The sequence below is a fragment of the Panthera onca genome, chromosome D1, assembly GCF_046562875.1.
Source record: "Panthera onca isolate mPanOnc1 chromosome D1, mPanOnc1 haplotype 2, whole genome shotgun sequence".
Classification (NCBI taxonomy): domain Eukaryota; kingdom Metazoa; phylum Chordata; class Mammalia; order Carnivora; family Felidae; genus Panthera; species Panthera onca.
In genome coordinates this window covers 374,678-392,704 of record NC_138348.1, presented here as the reverse complement: position 1 = coordinate 392,704, position 18,027 = coordinate 374,678, and the positions used below count along the sequence as shown (strand labels likewise).

At 62.6% G+C, this 18,027-nt stretch overlaps 3 protein-coding genes across 12 annotated transcripts in view; 2 read left to right on the top strand and 1 right to left on the bottom strand.

Annotated features, from left to right (window-relative positions):
• Positions 1 to 13,007, bottom strand: part of LRRC56 (leucine rich repeat containing 56) — a 19,144-nt gene extending 6,137 nt beyond the window's left edge. For 2 of the 8 annotated variants that reach the window (XM_078433884.2, XM_060607623.2), the window contains exons 1-5: positions 12,796 to 12,997; positions 10,950 to 11,022; positions 10,288 to 10,466; positions 6,628 to 6,715; positions 5,968 to 6,028 (exon numbers count right to left, since the gene is read on the bottom strand). In XM_078433884.2, coding sequence (XP_078290010.1) covers positions 5,968 to 6,028; positions 6,628 to 6,715; positions 10,288 to 10,452 — 314 coding nt within the window. In that variant the 5' untranslated portion in view covers positions 10,453 to 10,466; positions 10,950 to 11,022; positions 12,796 to 12,997. Of the gene's footprint in view, positions 1 to 5,967; positions 6,029 to 6,627; positions 6,716 to 10,287; positions 10,467 to 10,949; positions 11,200 to 12,795 lie in introns of all 8 variants that reach the window. The other 6 variants (XM_060607624.3, XM_060607622.3, XM_078433881.2 and 3 more) reach the window with 6 other exon arrangements.
• On the top strand, positions 11,128 to 15,076 carry LOC145712475 (uncharacterized). Its single transcript, XM_081790409.1, is given in 3 exon segments — positions 11,128 to 11,212; positions 14,000 to 14,928; positions 14,930 to 15,076. Coding segments are annotated over 3 exon segments (1,161 nt in total).
• On the top strand, positions 14,862 to 18,027 carry HRAS (HRas proto-oncogene, GTPase). Of its 3 annotated transcripts, XM_060607631.2 has the most exons (6): positions 14,862 to 14,972; positions 16,085 to 16,250; positions 16,428 to 16,606; positions 16,792 to 16,951; positions 17,062 to 17,143; positions 17,596 to 17,710. In XM_060607631.2, exons 2-5 carry the CDS (start codon positions 16,140 to 16,142, stop codon positions 17,122 to 17,124), a joined length of 513 nt encoding a protein of 170 aa, XP_060463614.1. In that variant the 5' UTR covers positions 14,862 to 14,972; positions 16,085 to 16,139; the 3' UTR covers positions 17,125 to 17,143; positions 17,596 to 17,710. The 3 variants fall into 3 exon arrangements, with proteins under 3 accessions (XP_060463614.1, XP_060463612.1, XP_060463613.1); XM_060607629.2 differs by lacking the exon at positions 17,062 to 17,143 and having other exon boundaries at positions 17,596 to 18,027; XM_060607630.3 differs by lacking the exons at positions 14,862 to 14,972; positions 17,062 to 17,143 and adding an exon at positions 15,110 to 15,368 and having other exon boundaries at positions 17,596 to 18,027.

Below are 18,027 nucleotides of genomic sequence, written 5' to 3'. Positions count from 1 at the left end.
CTGCATTGCCGGGACTTTGACGTTGGGGGGCTTCCCTGCCGGGGCCTGGGGTGAGGGTGGGGACCAGTCGCTGCAGCGTGACTCCTGTGCTCCTGAAAGCGCACCCCTGCGTTTTCTCGCCTCGGGACTTGGCGTCTGCCCTTCTCCCTGCTTAGCTGTTCCTGTTCCTGTGTCCTCCTCCCAGCCCTGTGACATCCGATGGCTTTTCTGCACGGCTTGGTGACTTCCTCAGACCTTCCAGTGCACATGCCCCCTCCCCCCACCATGATGACATCTGACCCACAGCCTCACCTGGCTGCCGTCCCCCCAACCTTCACGTCACCTTTGTGAACTTCGCTCCCGTTACGGGGTCTCTGCGTTCACCCCCAGTCCGCTGCAGCCAGTGTATCTTCCCATCATCTCTTAATTGGCTGAGGTCTGTGTCTAGTGACTTCTTCGAGAGGGGCCAATCAAACTATTTTCCTTGATCTGTAACTTAATCCGAAGCATTGGCTGGGCGTGGAATTCCCGTTCCTGCTTTCTTTCCACTGGGCATGTGGGCGTCACCCCATCTCCTGGCCTTGAGTGTTTCTGTAGAGAGGCCGGAGGGAAACCACATGACTGGTTCACCTTCAAGGAGGAGGTGATGCCTTTCCTTGACCGCCTCCAGATTTCATCTTCACGTCCAGTAACTTCGTTAGGGTGTGTTCCAGTGTTAGCTGACCACCTTCGATTTTTCCCTTCAACGTGTGGTTGAAAGTCCTCTTTTGTGTCTCACAAGTTTTCTTTTTTTAAAACAATTTTTTTTACTTTTATTTATTTTTGAGAGAGAGAGACAGAGAATGAGAGAGAGAGAGGGAGACACGGAATCCAAAGCAGGCTCCAGGCTGTTGGCACAGAGCCCGACGCGGGGCTCGAACCCACGAACCGTGAGATCGTGACCTGAGCTGAAGCCGGACACTCAACCGACTGAGCCACCCAGGCGCCCCTCACAAGTTTTCTTTAAACTTTAACTATTTGTTCTGTTCCATCATTTCGGTTTCCTTCTGAAGCGATTACAGTTACGTGCCCAGCAGACCCTCCGCCTGCCCTCCATCCTTGTGGTCCGTCCAGACGCCATTTACGGACAGGTGTGGTCGTTTTGACCGTTCCTGTTCTCCACGCGGCACGTTGTGCTGGGTTTCCTGCAGGATCTCTTTGGAGTGTGTCTTCATTTCTGAGATGGTATTATTGTTCCATTCCATTTCTTTTCAGAGTCTGCTTGTGACCTGTGGTTCAGACCCGAGGGGCACGGCCAGAGCGGGCTGCGGGGTGGGCTAGGTGGCTACGTGCCCAGCTGAAAGCGGGGAGTTCCACTGTCACAGAAGAGTGGGTACGGGGGAATAACTAGCAGATTTTGCCTCATCTCAGATTCACTAGGAAGATTACCGAATATTTGGAACTAATGACAAAGAGCAAAGCACGCGGAGTTCGTGGAACCATGCCTAACGCTGTCCAGGAAGACAGAGCTGCATCTTCAAGTGTGTTCCTCAGAAAACCAGAAGGATCGCAACAACAGAGCCACGCATCTAGCTCAAGGAGCTGGAAAGAGGACAACAGCACGTTTCAAAAAGAACAAGAAGTGAAGACAGAATAAAGATGGAGGCGAGACGAGTAACAACCAGACTGTACAGAAAACCAACGGAGCCGAGAGCCGACTCTGCCAAAAGTTACCGGACGACCTCCCGCGAAGCGAAGGTGAGGAGACGATGCAAACAAATACACAGCGTTTCAAAGGAGGAAGAATTACAGCCAGCGCAGCAGTGGCCAAAAAACAGAAGACACTGTAAACAAAATATAGGCCAACATTTTTGAAAACCTAGATAAAGCGGGCACGCAAGGAAATACGAAACTCGGTTAAAGAAATTAAGTGGTGACGGTCATCCCCCAACCCTCGCAGTCCTCAGACCTGGACTGGTTTTCGTTAATTAATTCAAAAATGTTTATCGATTTGTTTTGAGAGAGGAAGAGAGAAAGAGAGCAGGGGAGGGGCAGAGAGGGGGGAGGAGAGAGGGAGAGAGAGAGAGAGGGAGAGAGAGAGAGAGAGAGAGAAACCCAAGCAGGCTCTGTGCTGTCAGGATCCCGACGGGCTGGATCCCACGACCCTGGGATCGTGACCGGAGTCAAAAGCAAGAGTCAGACACTCAGCCGACAGAGCCACCCGGATGCCCCTACCGGTTTTAAAAGTAAGTTCTAATTAGCCACCAAGGAGTCGACAGTGTCGATCTTCCACAACAGTTTTGTACACAAGAAGTTTAAAAAATAGAGCGGTCGAAAAGGACAGTTAAAGGGGGAGGCAACGTAGGCGTCAACCCCTGATCCCAGAACCAGGGAAGTACAGGGCAGGTGAAGGGCTGGCCCTCGTGAGCACGGACAGGAAGACTGCCGAGCAAATAGAATTCAAAGTCACAGTGATGTTAACTCAGCGTGACCCAGTAGTCCTACCGCAGATGCACAGGGAAGGATCACCACCACCGATGGGGTCCAGGAGTATCGTTTCGTGATCGTGTGGACAGACGCAGAGAAACTGAGACACGCGCCCGTTCAGACAGACAGAAACCAAGCGTGCCCGCTGCCGTCTTTGCTCGTATTTCACGTCGTGCCGGGGGACGGGCCCGCCGAAGCTACGGGGTGAGACGAAGAAGCGTGTGGGCTAGAAGGGAAAGTTGCTGGTCTTTCTATCTTCAAGACAGAAACCCCGACCGAATTAACAAATTACTGGGGTTCTAGGAGAGCTTGGCAGTTTTGCTCTGTCGAAAATCAAGACACGAGGTTGCCAGAGACAAGACCCACGTATGAAAGTCGGTAGTGCTGTACTGATGGAAAAGAAATCTACGCTACATCAGCGTAGTTCTCTGCGTTTATAGTAACCAACCAGAAAATACAAGAGAGACGGAGCCCCATTCGTGATTGTAAAAATCCTGTAAACATGTGGGCGTTTAGTTCTGGTCTCAGGGAGGCTGATGTCCTGCCCTGTCCCAAGCAGCAGTGGGGACGGGAGGGGTGGCTCCTGGCTGAGCTCACGCCGCCTCCGTTCACGATGACATTCCGTTCCTGGCGGCTGGTGCCGGAGAGTGTGACAGGACGCGGTTCTGCACAGAGAAACGCAGGAGGGACGCTGGGAACCTGCTTGTTCTTACTATCAGACGCAGGAGGGCACGTTGCCCGTTACAGGATGAAGGGTGTCCCCCCTCCCAGCAACACGTAAGTCAAAGTCCTAACCGCCAGCACCTCAGGATGCGACCCTGTTTGGAGAAGGCGTTGTAGCACGTGTAATTATTAAGACGAGCTCCCCGCGGAGCGGGGTGGGCGCTAATCTCGTCTGGTGTCCTTATGAAAAGGGGACGTGGGGACGCAGGTGGGGACACAGGGAGGATGCCGTGTGAACGTGGGGGCAGAGACGGGGCGGAGGCGCCGACGAGCCAAGGAGCGCCGAAGACGGCCAGCAAGCTGCGCCCCCCCCCCCCCCCCCAGCGGAGCGGAACGAAACGGCTCCTCCCTCGCAGCGCCAGAAGGAGCCAGAGGCGTCCACCTTCGCCTTGACTTCTGCTCTGCCTAACCGGGAAAGACTACATCTCTGCTGCTCGGGGCCCCGTGCGTGCCGGTCACTGCCGCCTCCTCCGTGGCCTGGAACGGCTCGGCCCAGGTGCGCGCTGGGGGATACGGCGGCCCGTGACTTGCGGCGGAAGGCTTTCTATCTGATAACAAACTTCCTGCCGAGGGGAAGCTTAAAGACTCCGTTAAAAACGTAAAAGAGCACGCGGGCGGAGAGCTATCCATCTCCGTGAACGTGTATGGGTAACAAATAAACCCGAGGTAGCAGGTGAATCTTTCTTCGTCGCAAAGAGAATTCGGAAAGAGTCGTGCGGGCAACGCCGGACAAACAGATCGTAAAGGTCAAATGCGAGAAGCGTTCGGGAGCAGCCCGGTCGTTTTGGGAAAAGGAAGGCGACGAGGAGGCCGTCGGACACGGACACGTGAACACACAGCCCTGGGAATACAGGCAGCGTGGCACCGGTGCAGGACAGACGGACAGACGCCGCCGAGAGCTCCCACGTCCACATCTGCGCGAGGACCCGATAAGTGGCAGAGTGGTCTGTAGGGAGGTGGGGGGTTGCTGGAGAGACGATGTCGGGAAAAGGGGCTCACCGTATGGCCGGAATTAAAACTGGGTCCCGATCTCATGCCGCCATTGAAGGCGACCTCACAGGTAGAGACCGTAAGAGTGAACGAAAGGAGAGACAGAATAATCCCGCGACTTCGGGGGCGTGGACGGACTTCCTGGATGAGACCCAAATCACCAGCCAGAATTGACGGACCGAGTCAAAACGAAGGGTTTCTGCGGAAGCGAAGGCCGCCACAGGCGAGGTCAGCGGGGGCCGGCGGGCTGAGGAGCCTCGCAGAGTCTAAGCCACGCTCAGCCCGTGTGGTCAAGAACATCCACCTTCACGCCCGCGACATTTCAGCTGCTGAATTCTCTCTCGGCCCCCGACGAACGGACAGACGCTACGTCAAAATCATTTTCCAGCCCTTAAGATACTGCCCGAGATTTTATTTTTTTAAGTAATCTCTATGCGCAACGTGGGGCTCGAACTCACGACTCCAGAACGAGGGTCGCACGCTCCTCTGACTGAGCCTGGGCGCCCCACCCCGGCCTGAGATTTTAATGCCCTTAGTCTGGCTGTTATCAGCTAAGCCGCACATGAATTTACTGGATTGCCACGCTTAATTAGATAGCTTCCTTTTACAAACTTGTCCACTTTCAGCCCGTGGAGATTTGCAAACCTCATGTGGCCCAGTTTCAGGATTCAGGAAGAGAAAACTTAAAAGACTTGCTACACTTGTCGCTGTTGTTATCAAGGGACAGAACGTGTTTTCTTGCAATTTATGATCTAATCATTTTTCTTGGAATTGGGGTTTTTTTTGTTTTCTTGGAATTGAATTATTTTGTTTTGCTACAAATGATGTATCATATTTCTTAATTTTATAATACGTTCCACTTCTCTGTAGTTTTCATCCTTTCGTTTATGAGTTTTATACACTTCATTATTCGCTGAGCTAATCTGAAGCCTCAACAAGGAAGGAGTAAACAGGATTTTTTGTCTTTGTTGATTTCTCTGTCAGAACACTGTTTAGCCGCACGTTCAAGGCACGTTCCTGAAACCCCACTTTCTAGACCCTCACTGCAGACACGGTGCCCTCTGTGCCCCCTGAGGCCCGTTCTCTGCTCTGGCCCTTGGGGCTGCACCTGACCTTTATTTGATAAATAACAGTATAAATAAGGAAAATCAAGAAAGCATTCAAAGGAGGTTGCTTCATAAATACCTTTCTGGACTCACCTAGACATGACTGGGTGCTGAGAGCCCATTTAAAACGTCTGGATCATATTCCAGAATTCTGACCGCACCCCCTGCCTCACGCTGGCCGGCCCTGGCTACGTAAAACCCATTTTGCTCCGACACCAAAAACAGTCTTCTGATGTTGCTTCAGCTTTGCTCTTTCCAGCCAATGACGTAAACAAAGGACGTTAATCTGTCTTTAGTTTTTTGAATTTTGTCTCTTAAGTTGATGACTCACGTGCCATTACGTTTTACATGCCCCGCCGCAGGGACGCCTGAAACCCTGAAGGCTTGGGTGGTATTGGGGCACCCACCGGAGACCCTTTGCTTGTTGGGGACTCTTTGCCAAAGATGGGGAGCATCTTCCGGGCACCCCATGGTGGGTCCTTGGAGACCTGGTGTGACCAGCCTGAAGCTGACTACAGGCTCTGAGTGGTGTGTGTCACTCTCAGCAGGTGCCTCCAACAAACTGGGGGTGGGTGACGCGTGCCACATGTCCCAGAGTGGGGCTGGAGGGCGGGCATTAGGGCCCGGACACAGAGACAGCAGGACGCCAGGAGGCTCTCGGTGGGGACCCCCCCTCCGCCGTGATCCCGGGGCAGGTACTCACCTCACGGAGCCCAGGCAGCTACCGTTCAGCTTCAGCTGGCTGAGGTTGGGCAGGTGCACCCCTGGGGGCCAGAGGAGGGAGAGGTCAGAGACTAAGCCTTACCCCTCACTCACCTCTCTGCACCCTCCGGAGACATCCGTGCCCCTTGGCCCCTGATCGATGGCTGCTCCGAGTCCTGGAGGCAACCTCGCGGCTGTGTGCTTCACACGGGGCAGGGGACACCTGAGCAGACGGGCCCGTCCGGAAGGCCAAGAGGCCCCTGGACTCCAGGAGTCCACTCGGAGGAGGGGCGCCCCATTGGTGTGGCGGGGCCGCCACAGCTTGGGTCCTCTCCCTGAGCCACATCCCAGATCCAGCCACAGGCACCCCACACCATAACCTGCATCAACTGGCGGCTCTGTTCCAGAGCACAGGAACCCCCGAGCCAGTGTCCTTGTGCACCCTAACGCCCCCAGGGAAAGGGTTCTGAGCTGGACTCCTTCCAAGAACGGGGCACTGACCCTGCAAGACAGTCCCCGATCCCTGAAAGAGGGATGCAGGGCAGGCCCGTGGGGTGCGGTGGTCCAAAGACCGAAGCCTGGCAGGGAGCCCTCCAGCGAACGGACCCTCACGAAGTCTGACCTTGCCGGCGGTGGGGTGTGGACGGGGAGGGGCTCTCACCGAAGTTCCCCAGGCTGCTCTCACGGGTGCTGACGCACATCTCCAGCGTGCCCACCAGTCGAAGGTCATCTACCTGGGCCAGGGCGCGCTGCAAAAATCGACGAAGAGTCAGCCCTGGGGCCTGGACCGCGGTCACTCCTCCCCAGTCTCTGCCTTTGGCTGTGGGGCTGGAACAGGGGGCAGAAATGCCCGTGCCTCATCTGTGTTGACCTCGGCCAGGGATGGCTTTGGCTGGTGGGGCTCTCTGCAGACAAGGGCCTGCCCTGAGGGTGCCGGTGTCCGAACGAGACCCGGGGAACAGAGCCAGTGTGTCGGAGCTCGGCGCCCGGTCTGCGGAGCGTGGCTGAACCACAGCCCCCCGGACCCGCGGACGAGCATGCCTGGACCCACCCACGGCGGCTGGGTGTTGTTTGTCATGGAGCGCAGCAGCAATAGCGGATTCATACAGAACGCGGGAGCTAGGCACGGTTCCCGCAGTCCGCACGACAACACGACTAAACAACGTGACTGATTTGGGACCGGGTTGGGGGTCTGAAAAGGCAGACGCCTGTGCCATGCGAGACAGTCTCCTGCGGTAGCCTGGATGGCAGAAAACGTGCACGAGGAGCTTGTCACGTCGAGTGGAGAGGCCCCGGCACGCTGCGGGCGGGGTGAGCTGAGCCCCTTAGTGCCCCTGACAGGGGGCTGTCCAGAGTGAGGGGACGGGGCCCCGGAGGTTTGGAGCCCGTGGGTCTGAAAAATAAAATGGCCTCTCGCTTCCAATCCGCAAGAGAGAAAGCTGAGAAGGGCTTGCAGGTAGGACGACCCAGTGAGCCAGTCTCAGGGACGAAGCCAGCTTGCCCGGCACCCACCGCACCTGCAGAGGCCCCGGGCTCTCAGGAGAGGCCCCGGCTCGCAGTGACAGAGTCTGAAGAGAGGACCGTGTCCGGACACGATCGCAAGTACGGCTTTCGGTCCTGGCGTCGGCCAGACTCATTCGTACGGCGAAGCACACGGGCTGTGGGCCTCTGACGACCAGGCCGCCGCGGCCCGGACTGGGGGTCACGGAGGTCGTCCGCAACAGTGGCCCTTTCCCCAGCCAGGAGCCAGGCGGAGAAGGGGGTCCCGGGATGGACAGAAGCCACACCGGGGACAGAACGATCTCCAATCAATGCGTGTTCCCAGCACAGGGCACCCAGACATTTGTTGGGTGGGGGTCAGTGCCACCAGACCAGGGCCCCCCCCTTCTCAACTGGGAGAGGCTGGCGAGGTAGCCTGTTGTGTCCCCCTCTGCAGGCTGGCTGGGGGGCCACGCTGGTCCTCACGCTCGCCTGGGTCTCACGGACAGGCCCTTCTTCGGATGTGTGCGGTATAAACGTTTCCTCCCCGGACATTGGACTTGCCTGAGACGGGGCGCGTGGGGACTCGGGGAGTGTGCAGGGTCTGGATGTGGGGGTGGGTAGGCCGCCGCTCACGCCTGTCACTCCTCTGAATTAGAACGGTGTGCCCATTCCCTGGCGGGCGGCAACACAGACCCCAGAGCAGGTGGCCTCGTCCACGCTGGGCTTGTCAGAGGGAGCCCACGAGTTTGCACGTGGGGTTCGCCCGCTGCTCCCCCTGGCGTCGGCCCTGAGCAGGGTGGTCCCGTGTGGCCCCTTGAGCCTGGATCCCGGCGGGAGCCCGCGGTGCGGCTGGGAGCAGGGCAGCCTCAGGACGGACGCCCGTCTTTGGAGCCAGAGTCTGGGAGGCTCACGGTCAGCGTTATGTGGCCACAGACGACACACGGGATACAGCGATCCCCCTGCCAAGGGGTTGGGGACTGCTGGTGGGCGCCTGAGCGTCAGCGAGATTCACCCAGGAGCAGTCTCAGGTGGGCGTCCACGTGGGTCTGAGGAGACAGCTTCGTGGCACGTTCGCACCCCGCCCGGGGCCGAGGTTGTGGGGATCCCAGGCTGTACGAAGCCTTCTGTGTGACGGGGCCCCCTGGGGAGTGTCCCGCCGGCCACCCGAGGAAGGCACGGCGGCCATACGTACCCCTGCAAACATCCTCCCTGTTGGGCACTGTCAGCCGAGAAGGAACACAAAACGAAAGGAAATGAAACACAGACGCTCCGTTGAGCACCGGGAGTGTCTGTGGCTCCGCGGATGCTGGGGTGGGGGGCGGGGGGGGGGGGGTCCTGCACCCTGACTGCAGCCGCCTGGCCCAGAGCCTGTGTCCTGTCTCCTCGGCCTCTGGCATGAGCTCACTTCCAGGCCCTGAGGGTGCTCGCGGCGGGCTCGCTCAGTCGGCTCAGTCGGCCCCGGCCCGGCGCCTGGTGTGTGGTGCTCGGTGGGTGCTGAGGCTAGGTCCTCGTGGGGGAGGGGAGGGTCACTGCCCTCCCTGGCCCTCCCTGCCCCTGCTCTGCTCCCAGCCAGCTGCTCTGTCCAGCAGAGGACGCTCCAGCCCTGTGCCCAGGTCGACCGGTGCCCGAGTCCCCTCCGAGAGGCAGGCCGTCGTGTCAGGGCAGCCCGGGCTCCCCGTGGCCCTAGGCGTGCCTGAGACAGGAGCACCACCCCGAGCTCTGTGCACACTGGCCCCCTCCAACACGCCCGCCCGCTGTGTCTGAACCCAGACCTCACTGGCACCAAGGGACACAGGACCCCAGAGCTGGCCAGCACGGAGGTGGCCTGCAGCTGTGAATCCGTCTCTGTCCCCTGGGGCCCTGTCGGGGTGGGCTGTCGAGGAGCTGGTGGGGGGCCGTCCCGATGTGCTCCGTGCTGGACCAAGGCACTGGGAAGTCTTGGGCTCGCAGGGTGGCTGGAGGGCTGCACGCACAGAGGAGCCCGTGCGGAGCGCGGGGACAGGGGCCTGGCAGGCGAGTCCCACCCGCGCCGCGATCTCTGAGTTGGCCGGGGAGGCAGGTGGGGGCCTGGGGCAGCCAGGTTTCCTTCTGCTGCAGGTCGGTGAGTATGTCACGGCAGGGTCTCCAAGGGACCCCTCTCCGTGAGCCTCTCACCCTCTTACCCCGCGCAAGGGTGGGTGTGGCGGTGCCTGCAGCTGGCGGGGTCTGCCCCCTCGGCATGGCCAGCAGCGGGTGACGTGCAGAGCTGCCCAGAAGGGTCGCTGGGCAGGAATCGGGAGTCGCGAGGGCTCTCCCCGTCCTGGTGGGCCTCGGGACAGGGGCGGGGCTGACAGCCCCAGATGTGGGAGAAAGCCTTCAGCAGCTGCCCCAGACACAGTCGGTGGGACCCCAGAGTGACCCCCACTTAACCAGCTGGGCCCGGACGCCCGGCTCCCCTACTGAGCTTGTGTTTTATCTGTCTATCCCCGGTGGTTCGCACCTGCTGTGTGCCAGGCATTTTGACGGCTCCCCACCCTGTCTCTTGCCGGGATGACAGCCGCTTGAACGAGGGGCTCCTCAGGTTCATGGAGCGGTTCACAGAGGGGTCCCTGGAGCCCAGCACACAGCGGGTACTAGGCAAATACCTGTGGGATTCCTGCCCGGCTCATTCCCTTTGGGGTCCTGAATGGCTGGGGCACATCTGTGTCACCAAGCACCTGTGTCACATAGCAGGGCTGAGGACGTCTGTCAGCCAGGCAAGCCTAGAGGGCTGGGGACCGAGGGCAGGCTGGACACCAGCCCTGGGATGCTGCCCCGCGCGGAGCCCTGCGGCCTGAGCCCCCAAGCCCTTGGCACTCACCAGTCGGGCAGGTGACAGGTACTCCTCTACCAACTGCTCGCCATGGCTGCCCGGGTCCTTGCTCTTCGGGCAGGGGTTGTGCGGGCCTTGCCAGCTCAGCTCCCGCACCAGGATATCGGCTGTGCTCGGCCAAGGCCCGTGGGCTTTGTCCCAGGCCTGGTCCATTCACATCCAACCTGCTGGGGATGGGCAGAAGGCAACGATGCCAAGCCTTTGCTCTCCCTCAGATCTGCAGCCTGGCTTAAACCCCTGCACAGCCAGCCCCTGTGGGGCTCCCCCTGTCGGGCTCTGGGGGGCTGTCACTCATTTAGTTTCCCCCCACCTGGGGGGTCTCGTTGCGCACCCCCCCTCCCTCCAGTCCCCTGCTCAGCCTTAGCTCACACCCCACTGGGGTCTAGGAAGGTCATCCTCCAGGGCCCACAAGAGGGGTACTGGCTCTAGACTCCCCTATCTGAGGTCCCTACGTAGGCTGTGAGATGTGGGACCCGGGGGGGTGGGGTGCCATTGGCCCCAGGTCATGGTTGCTCTGTGAGCTGTGACCAGCAGCAAGCCATTGCCTCAGGCCCTGTGCTGTGCGTCTCCCCCGACGGTCTCCAAGCATGGGGGCCCAGGACTAGGCTCTCAGGCGTTCCCCGCCCCCCGTGCCCGCTGAGCCCCCTCACCTGAGGCAGCTGCCTTTTTCCACCACGGGTCAAACATTCAGGCAAGGGGGCGGTATGTGTCCCCAAGGGGCACCTGCAGGAGAGAGGTGGGTTGGCCTCCTGGCCAGGTCACTGTGCTCAGGGGATGTGAGACAGGCAGGACGGAGGTCACAGGGCTCAGAAGTGAGCAGGTGCCGAGATGCATGGGGCTGCCAGTGTGGGGACTGGCCCTCAGGTGCTTTCAGTCATCCTGATGAGGGACCTGGACTGGCTGAAGAAGTCAGGTGGTGGCTGGCTGCATCCTCTTTCCAAAAGGGGTCCCAGGTCTGCCACAGTGGACTGTCCCTCATGGGCTGGGCTCCCTGGCATGCTGTCCCTCCTGAGTACCCCCAGCCCCAGGCCCCACAGGCGTTGTTCAGTGTGTCCCTGAGCCACCTGCACGAGGTTCGCCCGGCACTGGTCCTTAAAGATGCAGATACCCGCCAAGCCCCGGACCTGGGAATCGTCTCTGGGGTAGAGCCAGAAGTCTGCCCGGGATGTTCTGGCCGCCTCCCTCCAACTCGGGTTGAGGCCTCGCTGACCCCTGCCCCTGTATTCCCCCCTCTCCTTCCTGGATTTACTCTCCTTGTAAGTCTGACTCGTTCTACGGTCCTCTGCGTTTTACAACGCATCCTGTTGTAAACAGGAGTTTACAACAAAAACAGGAGTGAGCACCTTACCCCAAGACAACGCGGGCTCTGTGCGGGCAGGATGCTTGCCCGCTGCATCCACAACGTACAGGGCTCTGCGCTAGTCACCAGCCACTGTTCTTATCTATCAGCCCCTGTGGACGTTCAAGACGCATCCTCTCCGCCATGCTTAGGGCAGGGAGGGTGGCCAGCTGGGCTCTGACAGAGGCCTTGGGGGGGTTGCCGAGCCCTGGCTCTGTGAGCCTCAGTGACCTCACCTGGAAAGTGACACAAACACCCAGGATCCAGGGAGGCAAAGGCCATGGGGTTTCCAGCCAGGATTTCTTTCCTCAAGTTCCCTCTGCTGCCTGCCTTTCTCTAGCTGGTGAAAAGCCCTAAGCCTGGCAGGAGGACCCCACCACTGTGCCTCCTGGCAACGTGCCGGCCACCCCACTCCCAGGCCTGCCAGCCTTGTGGAGATGGGAGTGCATGGGCTGGTCAGGCTGCAGCCCCAGGATGCCCTTGGCAGCCTTAAGGGCCAAGCCCACTGTTCCTTCCTTCTGTGCCTGACAGCAGGTGAGCAGAGGTCCTACCCCTGACGGGGCCCAGAGCATCGGTCTGGTCCAGCCCAAAGGTCTCAGGGTCCAAGGAGCAGGGCCTGTAAACACTGTCCCCTCACATTCGTGCACTGGCTGGAACCTGTCTGTGCTGTTCATGGCTCTCTACTCCCAGCCCCTGCCCTGCCACTCTGCGAGCCCTACAAGCCTCCCAGGTTGGAAACCCATGGGGCTGTCTGTCCCCACAGCCCAGGCTAATGCCAGTCCCTGGTCTGGCTCATCAGCTCTCTGGGTCCCCTCCGCCCTCCAGGCCTTCACCACAGCGGGAGGAGCTCTGAGGGCAGGGCCTGGTCCCCTGTGGGTCTCCACCATAGAAACTCCCAGAGCAGAGTCTGGGTCCCTGCCTCCCGATCTTCCCCAGAGGCGGGGCTTGGGGCCGCTCCTATCCCGGTGAGCGGGAGCCCGGCTATTGGTTTTGCGCAGGGCCCCTGGAAGACCAGATTTGACACCTGGGGTACCACTGAGTTCCCCACTGGCTTTGCTGCTTCATCCTGGGGCCTGCTCCTCGGCCTGTCTGCCCCAAGGCACGGGGGAGACAGCGAGGCCTGCGGCCCGGGGCCCAAAGGCGTGTTTGGCTCTCACCTGAGGGGTTGGTCTGTGTGCCACCGCCCTGGGCGCCCTCCGCCGCCGGGGGCTCGCTGCGACTCGGGGTCGGTCGTTCTTCCGGGGGCGGGGTTGCGGGCCCTGGGCGCCATGGCAACGGGGCCGGAGCGTCATTTGAATACTCAAATATTCATGAGGCCGCGGGACGCTCCCTGACTCCCAGGTCGAGCCACGCCCCTTTAGCAACAGTTGCTCCGGCAGGGCGAAGGGGGCGGGGCAGCAGCCAACCCGGATCGGGATCGGGAGCGTCGGGCCCCGTAGGCCGCGGGCGCCCCCTGGGCTGGGAGGGAAGCCGGGGCAGAGGTGAGACGCCATCAAGCGGGGACGGCGGGGTGGGGCGCAGACAGGTCAGGTGTCAGCCCCTGCAAAGCGGGTCTCTGGAGCACACCAGCACCCACCTCTCCCAGTTGGGAGGGTCGCCCGTGAGGCCCTGGCCCTGGCCCTGCGGGATTTACCTCCGCCTCGGAGCGTGACGGATGCCAAAACAAAAGGAGCCCCCGAGGACGAGGCAAATGCGGACATGGACACCAGGAGGGGAGTTTGGAGTGTCCACGCTCGAGAGGGACGCCACCACCCGCTTCCATTTGTGCACCTTTACTTCGCGTCTGTGCGCGTCAGGCGCAGGCCCGGCTCTATTGTAGCAGCGGTGCAGTGCGCGGGACCGCCAGCCGGATACAGTCACGGCCGGTGGGGTCGGTGCTGTGATGGGGGCGGGGGTGGTCCCCGAAGGGGCCCTCCAAGGTCACGGCCTGCAGTGGGGTGAGCTCCCAGGGAACAGCACGGAGCGGGCACGGGAGGGGATAGGGGCAGGGAGGGGGTGCCGTCTGAGCAAAGCGAGGTTGGGTCTCACGTGTGATGAACGCGTCATGCTTTCTGTAAAAATGAGAGGTGTGTTTATACATTGCACTGAAATTTTTAAAAATGTTAAAAACATGTCTTTCTTGAGAGGAGACAGGACGTGCATGTTTGTGCTTGGGGTGTCACCCACTTGGGCAACTTTTGGGTTGGATTTGCTGGGTGCCGTTTGTTACCTGTACCGTTGGAGCCTCTGGGCTGGGGGAGCTAGGTGGGCCGGTCTGCGGGGCCTGCCCAAGTTGGGCGAGGCTGGTGGTGAGGGGATGCGGGAGAGGGGCTGCGCGGAGCCCTGGGAGGGGCTGCGCGCTGCTGAGAAGCAGCTGAAAAGACAGCGGGTCTCGCTGTTCCGCGGGCTCAGATGGGTCCCCGCCCAGCCGAGACGCCCCTGCACCGCCTGGCCCTGGGCGCACCGGCTGTGCCGCGCCCAGGACTCCGCCGGAGGTGCCGGGTGTCCTGGGAGGGTTGCTGGCGCCCGCTCCGGAGCCACCTGCGGGGAAGACGGGTGTCGGGCAGCCGAGCCCGCGGCCGCTGGGGGACCCAGAGGCTCCCGGCGCGGCCCGGGCCTGCTCCAGGCACCTGACCCCCGTCCCCGCCGTCCTCTCCGCCTTCCTCCGGCCCCCAGCCCGGGGGTCGTCCGCGGTGCTGACCCTCTGGGTCCCATCGTCCCTGAGGCTCGTCCCGCGGACTGACCCTTCCGCTCCGGGGCCCCCTCGGCGGGCTGCGCGTCGGGGGGCAGGGAAGTCCTCCCCGCCAGGGCAGGGGGCTCGAGCCGGACCGCAGCGACCCCGCCCCAGTCTACACCCGGCCAGGGACCCGCTCCCCTGCGGGGCTGCTGTCTCCTCGGGAGAGTCCCGACCCTTTCGGGGGAAGCCGTCGTCCCCGGACCCGCGACCCCAGCGTCCTCCCGCCCGCCCGAGCCCAGCCCCCCTAGGCCGCGGCCCACGAGAGCCTCCAGGGCCGGCACCGCCCTCCGCGCCGTTTCCCGGAAGCCCCGCCCGGCCGCGGCCTTTGACAGGCGGGCCGGCAGGCCAACCGGAGCGGGGCGGGGCGGGGAGGGGCGGGGCCCGGCGCAGGCAGCCAATGGCAAGCCGCGCCGGGCTGACGGACGGGGCGCGGGGCGGGGCGTGCGCCGGCCCGGCCGAGTGTCCGCCGCCTGCGCGCCCCGCCGCCCGCAGCCCGAGCCGCACCCTCCGCGGACGGAGCCCATGCGCCGGGCGACCCGCGCGCCCCGGCCCCGGCCCCCTTCCCCGCCCCCGCCCCGGCCCCGGCCCCGGCCCCGGGGGCAGTCGCGCCAGTGAGCGGTGAGTGCGGCGGGGGCGGGCGGCGGGCGGCGGCCGGGGCTGCGGGGCGGCCGGGCGGCCGGGCGGGCGGCTGGCGGCGGCGGGGCGCGCGGGGGCGCAGGTGAGCCGCGGGCGGCGGCGGGGGCGCTGTGCGTCCGCGTCCCCGGCCCTGCCCTGCGCGGGACCGCGGCCGTCGCGGGGTCGCCCGGCCTCCGGTCGCGAGGCTGCCCCCCGAGTGCTCCGGCACCAGGCGGCCATCACGCGCAGCCGGCGAGCCGGGGTGCAGGAAATCACTGCCCGCTGTCCGCGCAAGGGCGTCCGCTCGTGAAACCGCACAGACTGGGGCACCCCAGCCGGAGGCCTTGGCCCTGGCCTTCGTTCTTTGTCACCTGTGCGCCCGCTGCACACGTCGTTTGGGTCTGTTCCTCTCAGTCAGCTGCGTATCGGGAACCCTCCCCCCACCTCCCACCCCCACCCCCGCCCGGCTGCCTCATCTGCCTTCTTTTCTCCAAAGTTCGTACGGCAACAGGATACCGGGGTTTTCCCGTTATTTTGACGTGTGCCGGTCTCCTTGCAGTGCGGGCAGAGCCCACAGAGGGCAGGGGGTTCTTGTCTGCCTGTCACCGTGCGCCCGGAGCAGCAGCAGCTGGCATACAGTAGGCGCTCAGTAAATACTTGTCAAAGGCAGGAACACGCTCCGTGGGGCCCAGAGCGGGTTGTAGGCGGGCACTGGCCTGCCTGGGCACGCTGCTGGGCGCTCCACGGTGGCAAGACCTGTTTTCTCAGGGAGGGGAACTGGGAACCGCCGCCTGCAGGGCCTCCGGTTCAGGCTTTCTGCCTACCCAGCAACTTCTAATTCGGGTGTGTGGTTGGGAGATGCTCTCAGCTGTCAGCCCTGCCTTTGGGGGGCCAGCTCCCTGCCTCTCTGACAGCCATTACCTGCAGCTGGAGGCGGGGCCCGTCCCCCACCCCTGGGCTGGAGGTGCCACAGGTGGGCGGCTGGGCCTCCGTTCTGGCTGCCACCCCTGTTACCTGGTTGTCTGGGGCCAGCGGGTGGGACGGGCCAGGCCAGGGAGCTCAACAGGCCTGCTCTGTGGGGCCTGGCCTGTGGCTGAATGCGGCTTCCTCGGCAGGTGGGACAGGAGACCACCCCGGTGGGTGCCGTGTGCGGCGATCCCCTGAGGAACGATGACGGAATATAAGCTCGTGGTGGTGGGCGCTGGAGGTGTGGGGAAGAGTGCCCTGACCATCCAGCTCATCCAGAACCACTTCGTGGACGAGTATGACCCCACCATCGAGGTGAGCTGTGCTGCCCCTGTTCCCAGCCCTCCATCCTGCTGTGGCCTCCTCTTCTGTCTGCCTCCCTCCCTCCCAATGCCTAGGGGCGGGGCATGGGTGGGGCCCCGGGAGGGGCTGCTGCTTTGCTCGGCTCCTCCTAGGAGAGGTGGGGTGGTCCCTAAGCGCTGTGCTCTGCAGGACTCCTATCGGAAGCAAGTGGTTATTGATGGCGAGACGTGCCTACTGGACATTTTGGACACGGCGGGCCAGGAGGAGTATAGCGCCATGCGGGACCAGTACATGCGCACTGGGGAAGGCTTCCTCTGTGTGTTTGCCATCAACAATACCAAGTCTTTTGAGGACATCCACCAGTACAGGTGAGCTGCTTGCCGGCCCCTAGGGGCCCTCCCTGTCCCCTTTCCCTTTTTTTCTCCCTTTCTCTCTCTCCGTCTTTCTCTCTCTCCGTCTTTCTCTCTCTCCGTCTTTCTCTCTTTTTGCTCTCAAGGTCCTGGATGCAGCTATGCCTGCAGCCCGTGACTGGATCACACCTCCTTCCTTACAGGGAGCAAATCAAGCGAGTGAAGGACTCCGATGACGTGCCCATGGTGCTGGTGGGGAACAAGTGCGACCTGGCCGCGCGCACCGTGGAGTCCCGGCAGGCGCAGGACCTCGCCCGCAGCTACGGCATCCCGTACATCGAGACGTCGGCCAAGACTCGCCAGGTGAGCCGGCTCCCCACCCCCACCGCCAGCCAGGGACCCCCCCCCCCCCCCCGCCCCGCCCCAACCCTGCCAGGGAGCAGTGCTTTATTGCCCCCTCTCCCCCAACACAGGGCAGCCGCTCTGGCTCTGGCTCCAGCTCCGGGACCCTCTGGGACCCTCCGGGACCCCCGTGACCCAGCGGCCCCTAGCGCTGTAAGTCTCCCCGGATGGCAGGGCAGTGAGGGCGGCCAGGGCCCAGGGTCTGGGCTGACACAGCTCCAGGGGGAGGTGGAGGTCCCTGGAGAGAGCTGCCCTGAGCCAGGCCGGAGCGGTGACCCTGGGGCCCTGGCCCCTCTGCCCCCAGAGATCCCCGTGGGCCCTTGTTGGCCCTGACCCCTTAGCAGGCTGCGGGGGACGAGGGTGGTAGGTCAGACAGGAGTGGGACACGGGGTGTTCAAGCTTGGAGCCAGACCTTGGGGCCGCCCTGTGGGGGAGCCCCGGGGGATCAGGCCGCCCGGTGGGGGCAGCCCTGGGGCTTCCTGCCTGTCGGGGTAGGGGTGGGGAGGAGGCGGGCAAGGGGCTGGAAGTCCGCATGAGCTCGAGGCAGGGGTCCCTGGGTTTCCTCCCCTGCTGAGTCCCCCTCTGAGCCGGCCCCTTCCTCCTAGGGCGTGGAGGACGCCTTCTACACGCTGGTCCGAGAGATCCGGCAACACAAGGTGCGGAAGCTGAGCCCGCCCGACGAGGGTGGCCCCGGCTGCATGAGCTGCAAGTGCCTGCTCTCCTGACGTCCCCTCCGCGTCCACCCTGGCGGCCCGCTGGCCCTCTGTGCCCCACGAGCACAGGCACGGGGCCCGGAGGTGCCGGATGCCGGGAGGAGGTGCGGACGGAGGACGGAGGAGGGGAAGGAAGGAAGGAAGCACTCCCGGAGTCCGGACAGCCCCGGGCTCTCCGGACAGAGTGACCGCAGACCTCCCAGGACGCTTTGCACGGACTGTCGTGAACTGACGCCACCGGCACCCCGCTGTTACTCTCCTCCCAGCCCCGTCCCGGCCCGCTGGGCACAGGCTGAGTTGCAGTAAATTATTTGATGGTCTTGA